This window comes from Salvelinus sp. IW2-2015, unplaced genomic scaffold (assembly GCF_002910315.2).
Source record: "Salvelinus sp. IW2-2015 unplaced genomic scaffold, ASM291031v2 Un_scaffold1586, whole genome shotgun sequence".
Taxonomy (NCBI): Eukaryota; Metazoa; Chordata; class Actinopteri; order Salmoniformes; family Salmonidae; genus Salvelinus; species Salvelinus sp. IW2-2015.
The window spans coordinates 79,979-86,219 of NW_019943010.1; the positions used below are offsets into that span (position 1 = coordinate 79,979).

The window sequence follows — 6,241 nt, forward strand, 5'->3', positions numbered from 1 at the left end:
GACTGGTTCAGCATCCAGTGGTGTTGCCCTCACAGGTTAGAATGCAGGAGGTTTTGTTGGCGTTACAGGAAGAGTGATTGTGGGTTTGGGGACTGCCTCTGTAAATAGAGGAAAGAAACAGGAATAATTGTGGGAAATGCTTGTGAGGCACTACAATAACATACCTGCTGTTTCTACACAACACGCTAACACATTCACAGGTACATCAGTGCGATCCGTATTCAGGGCAGGTGGGGCAGAGCCCACATGTATATTGGGGGGTGGTTCCTATTTTGCATGTTAATTTGGCATTAATACGTGTGTCACGCGCACTGTGCCTTAGTATTCTTTGTTTCTTTATTATTTTAGTTAGGTCAGGGCTGTGGACATGGGTATGTTGTGTTTTGGGTGTTTTAGAAACACTTACTGATAACATATCGTTTATATGTCTTGTCAAGCAGTTTGCTGTTGAACTCCACAGAATAAACTCCACTGTCTGTTTTCATCAATCCACTGATTCTCAGCTCTCCAGTAGTCTGGTCCAGGGTTGTACGGTTTTTGAAGGCAGCATAGATTTCCAGACCAAAATCATTGTCCCACTCTGCCACCTTGTTCTTCCCATGCTTCCATAGGATGCTTGTGTTGGAGTTAGGCACTATGGACTTGTCTGGTTTTAACACCAGCTCACCTCCCACTTCAAGAGAATGATCATCTGGAAAAGCAGACATTTCAAACATGTATCAGAGTATCAATGTATCCAGGGTAACACATTAGGGTATAAATATGTAGTCCTAACCCTATTGGCATTGAACTGTCATTATTATCAACCTTTACTGTTTATGTCTATAATTCTGCTTGTTGGGTGTATCTGGTCTATGTAGACAGCCCACTTTGATTAGTATGTCCCCCCTCACCACCACCACTGGAGCAGAAATGTATCTAAACACCACATATTAAAGTATTTGTCTACACCCTGTCCACTATTATATCACTAGCTAGGTTTCTATCCAATTTGCGACAGATTTTCATGCTATTATTCTAAAAACTGCATAAAACAATAATCAAATTTTCCCACCAGAGATATGTTTCCATCAGACTGACTTTTTGATGATAAAAGTCTGAGTGATGAGGTAGTGTACATAGCCCTCCATACCTCTCTGATTCAGAGGGGTTGGGTTAAATGCGGAAGACACATTTCAGTTGAATACATTCAGCTGTACAACTGACTAGGTATCCCCCTTCCCTTTCACTTTACAGATACATTTTGCAGATAAATTCCCATGTACCAAATGAAAAATACAAGTTTAAATGGGTTCCATCGCATTTTCAACTATACTGATGGTTTGTCACAAACTGCTGCGGTATATAGACTGTTGCGGTATATAGACTGTTGCGGTATATAGACTGTTGTCTGTTGTGTTATATAGACTGCTGTGTTATATAGACTGTTGTGCGTTATATATTTTTTTTCCACCTTTATTTAACTAGGCAAGTCAATTAAGAAAATTATTATTTACAAAGACCGCCTACTGGGGAACAGTGGGTTAACTGCCTTGTTCAGGGGCAGAACAACAGATTTTTACCTTGTCAGCTAGGGGATTCAATCCAGCAACCTTTCGGTTACTGGCCCAACGCTCTAACCACTAGGCTACCTGCCACCCCAGACATATTGCCACGCCCGCTGCCCAAGTTGTGGGATTCCAAAATAGGCATACACTTATTCACTTGTGATTTGAAACAATCTATGGCTTTTTTTTTAAAGAAGCTAGAAGAAGCTCTGTGGCTCAGTCATGCTCTCTGGTGAAGTATTTTAATGATCCTATGTGGCTAAGTCATGCTCTCTGGTGAAGTAAAACCTTCTCCNTATATAGACTGTTGCGATATATAGACTGTTGCGGTATATAGACTGTTGCGGTATATAGACTGTTGCTATATAAAGACTGTTGCGGTATAAAGACTGTTGCGGTATAAAGACTGCTGTCTGTTGTGTTATATAGACTGTTGTGCGTTATATATTTTTATTTTATTTAACTAGGCAAGTCAATTAAGAAAAAAATATTATTTACAAAGACAGCCTACTGGGGAACAGTGGGTTAACTGCCTTGTTCAGGGGCAGAACAACATAATTTTCCCTTGTCAGCTAGGGGATTCAATCCAGCAACCTTTCGGTTACTGGCCCAACGCTCTAACCACTAGGCTACCTGCCACCCCATACAAATTGCCACGCCTGCTGCCCAAGTTGTGGGATTCCAAAACACTTATTCACTTGTGATTTGAAACAATCTATGGCTTTTTTTAAAGAAGCTAGAAGAAGCTCTGTGGCTAAGTCATGCTCTCTGGTGAAGAATTTTAATGATTCTCTGTGGCTAAGTCATGCTCTCTGGTGAAGTATTTTAATGATTCTCTGTGGCTAAGTCATGCTCTCTGGTGAAGTATTTTAATGATCCTCTGTGGCTAAGTCATGCTCTCTGGTGAAGTATTTTGAATGTTTTTATTTAGACCAGAGTAATTATATAATTGTGGCAAAACAATCTGTTCAGTCGTGTGATCAGGTGCCACAAAAAGGGACTTTGGAAATTTAAAATTGGCTCAGAACAGGGCAGCACGGCTGGCCCGTAAATGTCCACATTAATGACATGCATGTCAATCTCTCATGGCTCAAAGTGGAGGAGAGATTGACTTCATCAATACTTGTTTTTGTAAGAAGTGTTAGAAGCTGAATGCACCAAGTTGTCTGTTTAAACTACTAGCACACAGCTCAGACACCCATGAATACCCCACAAGACATGCCACCAGAAGTCTCTTCACAGTCCCCAAGTCCAGAACAGACTATGGGAGGCGCACAGTACTACATAGAGCCATGANGCACACAGCTCAGACACCCATGAATACCCCACAAGACATGCCACCAGAAGTCTCTTCACAGTCCCCAAGTCCAGAACAGACTATGGGAGGCGCACAGTACTACATAGAGCCATGAGTACATGGAACTCTATTCCACATCAGGTAACTGACGCAAGTAGTAGAATCATATTTTTTAAAAACAGAAAAATACACCTTATGGAACAGCGGGTACAGTGAAAAGACACACACAGGTACAGACACACACATACACACACAAACGTTAGCACACACACTCTACATACACGTACATTGTAATATTGTTGTATGGTGGTATTATATATATTGTATTGTAGATATGTAGTGGTGTAATAATGTTATATGATGTACTGTTTTATATTTAGTTTTGTGTAATGTAAGTGCCTTAATTAATGTGTTTGGACCCCAGGAAGAGTAGCTGCTGCCTGGGAATCCCTAGTACATACTTTAGGGGAAGCCAGCATCCTATATCTGTCCCATTTATCTTAAGCTGTCTGGACAGAAATAGTATGACATGCCATACTCTTTTGGTCCAGACAGAATCAGATACATTGTTTATGTCGGCGTGCGTCTCAGTCAAATAAATGATCAATATTTCAATATTTTATTTGGATGGGCCCCCCTAAGGCTCGCCCATAACGCCGGGCCTGCCATGATCACGCAGACCCTTCTGTAGGTTTTAGCCTTGGTTAGGCCAGGATTCAACATCTGATAACTTCCTGAAGTTGGCTGTGTGTGTAGCTAAACGGAATAAGAAGGGCGCGGTCCGTAACGTAACCCACTTAGACGTCGTTTAAAACCATTCTTCAATATGAAGAGCGTGTTTAGGCTATGTCCATCACTCCATAATGTCGTTTATGATTTCACATTGCCATGTTTCTTATTTTCTTTTATATGAATCCCACTCGGCGGCTGCAGCGCAGTGTTCATAAGGCGCGTGATCTTACATATATATACCCATTGTTCGTGATAATCAAATATTATGATGTGATGTTGTAGGCTAGGCTATACAACAAGCACACAATAGCAAACAAGTAGCCTAACAAATATTAGGTAGGCCAAAAGCTACGTTCGACCTGCCAGTCGGTTCAACTTACCTRCGGAGACCACCGTTCGAGKCAGATAAAGKCAGAAGCACAATATGATGAGCGTTAGTTTAGACATATTTGTTAGTTAGTTCGTTCGTTTATTTAGATAATAAATCAAATTAAGTTCAAATGAGATATGCTAAAACACTGTGTGGTTCATAACCTAGCCTTCCCGAGGTTGTGAAAGTGAAAGTAAAATGTGGATTTTAGTTCCTCCCTCTGCACAAGTCATGAKCACTTGGTTGAAAATAACGTTCCAATAGACTTGTAAATAATGTTTAATAGCTGCAATARAKTCACACTGTATACCAACACATTTTATTATGTTTATTCGCTATAATAACGTTTTTTAAATCTAACCAAGTCTGGAATATTCCTTGACCGTACCTGGTCTCTGGCGCCTCCCTGTYTGTATAATTGGCTATAATGTACAGAATTATATAGATKATTTAGAATTGATAGGATCACTGTTCTATAATGTAACCAAAGTTGGCAATATTTTAATATTSAAAGGTAACTTAATAACTATAGTTCATTTTTCTCCTGTCCACTGAGCCTACTGTATGAGGCATGCACATTAAAACATTCACACAATGAAATATTTTCTTATAAAATAATATGTTTGTCATCTTGTTGAATGGATTAACATTTCATTATAATTCACATTATTCAAAGTGTATAAGAATTATAGTAGTTTAGGCTAAACATGACAGCATATACAGGATAATAACATGATACATAATAACCCAAAATAGATCGAAAAATAGAGATGAGTTTACTGAAGAGAAACAAACCTTCCCTGTACAGAATCTAAATATTTATCAAACAAACTATATTTTCAACAAGTGCTTTTCAACTGGATTCTTCTGGTACAGAGGCTTTAGCTGTACTGGTCTCTGTTGGTACAGAGGATTTCCCTATACTTCTCTATGAAGTAGACAGAGTATCTGAGCTGGTGTCTACTGGTTCAGAGGGTGCACCTGAATTAGACTTTACTGGAGTAGATAGTGTACCTACATGCTGTGGCTCTGAGACCAGCTGACAATCCTGGACTGCTTCTATCAGGAGTGTCTGTACTGTCTGACACTGAGTAGTGGTCTTCAGACCTGCATTAGGTGAGGTGTTCGCTTCCCTCTCTGACCACTGCTCCTGACCACTGCTCCTCTGGGTTTTCATTGTTTTCACACCTTCCTATGTTCTTACACCCATTGACAACCATCATAGGTTGTCTTTAGATCAGGGTTTTCACAAATGTTTTTCATCCAGGCCCCCTTTGGTTCTTGATTACCGGGAATCAGTGATGGAGGTGTTTGTTTGTAAGGAGTTAGGTTCTTTCCACCTTCCTCTCGTCTCTGACACCGATATTTGTTCCCTTCTCTGAGGGGTGGTGGAGACCTCTGACCGTCCAGGTCTGGCTGTTGGCATGTGGCTCTGCTGGTTTCCTTTCTCTTCCCCCCCCTCTCTTCTTGCCCTCTTCCTCCCCCCTTCTCCATCTCCCCTCGTTCTCTCCATCTCCCCCTGTCTCTGCATCATAACCTCTGACCCTTGCTTCATGTGACTCCTGGTCAGATCCATTCCCATAATCCTCTGTCCCCCACTGTGTATCCTGATTGTGGTTCAGGCTGTATCCATCGCTGGTATCCATCTCTGGGCTTTGGAGGGGGAGAGATGAGTCTGTGACATGTCTTTCTCCCTCTCTGTTTTCAGATACCTTATTCAGTGTCCTCACCTGAGATCTAGGCTGGAAGGCATTGGAATTCCGGCCCTGATTCTGGTCATTTCGTTTGAGCGGGCTATTACTCACAACATCACCTGTGTTATCAGTAGATCCTGCCTCATCTAGTAACGGCTGCTTCTCTCCCTCACTCTCTCTGGTTATCACAGCCTTGCTGGTGTGGGTAATCTGGTTATACTTAACAATAAGGGGAAAGGGGGATACCTAGTCAGTTGTACAACTGAATGCATTCAACTGAAATGTGTCTTCCACATTTAACCCAACCCCTCAATCAGAGAGGTGCGGAGAGCTGCCTTAATTGACATCCACATCTTCATCGCCCGGAGAACAGTGGGTTAACTGCCTTGCTCAGGTGTAGAATGACATAAAGCCCAAGGAGGTGTGGTATATGGCTAGTATACCATGACTAAGGGCTGTTCTTACGCACGACTCAATGCGGAGTGCCTGGATACAGCCCTTAGCCATGGTATATTGGCAATATACCACAAACCCCCGAGGTGATTTATTTCTGTTATAAACTGGATACCAACATAATTAGAGCAGTAAAAATAAATGTTTT

At 41.4% G+C, this 6,241-nt stretch overlaps 1 protein-coding gene across 1 annotated transcript in view; it reads right to left on the bottom strand.

The window, feature by feature from the left end:
• Nucleotides 1-15: 15 nt before the first annotated feature.
• The window catches only part of LOC139024500 (uncharacterized), a 41,872-nt gene continuing 35,646 nt past the window's right edge, over nt 16-6,241 (bottom strand). Inside the window, exons 4-5 of the mRNA XM_070439349.1 lie at nt 407-691; nt 16-98 (exon numbers count right to left, since the gene is read on the bottom strand). Coding sequence (XP_070295450.1) covers nt 37-98; nt 407-691 — 347 coding nt within the window. The 3' untranslated portion in view covers nt 16-36. The remainder of the gene's footprint in view (nt 99-406; nt 692-6,241) is intronic.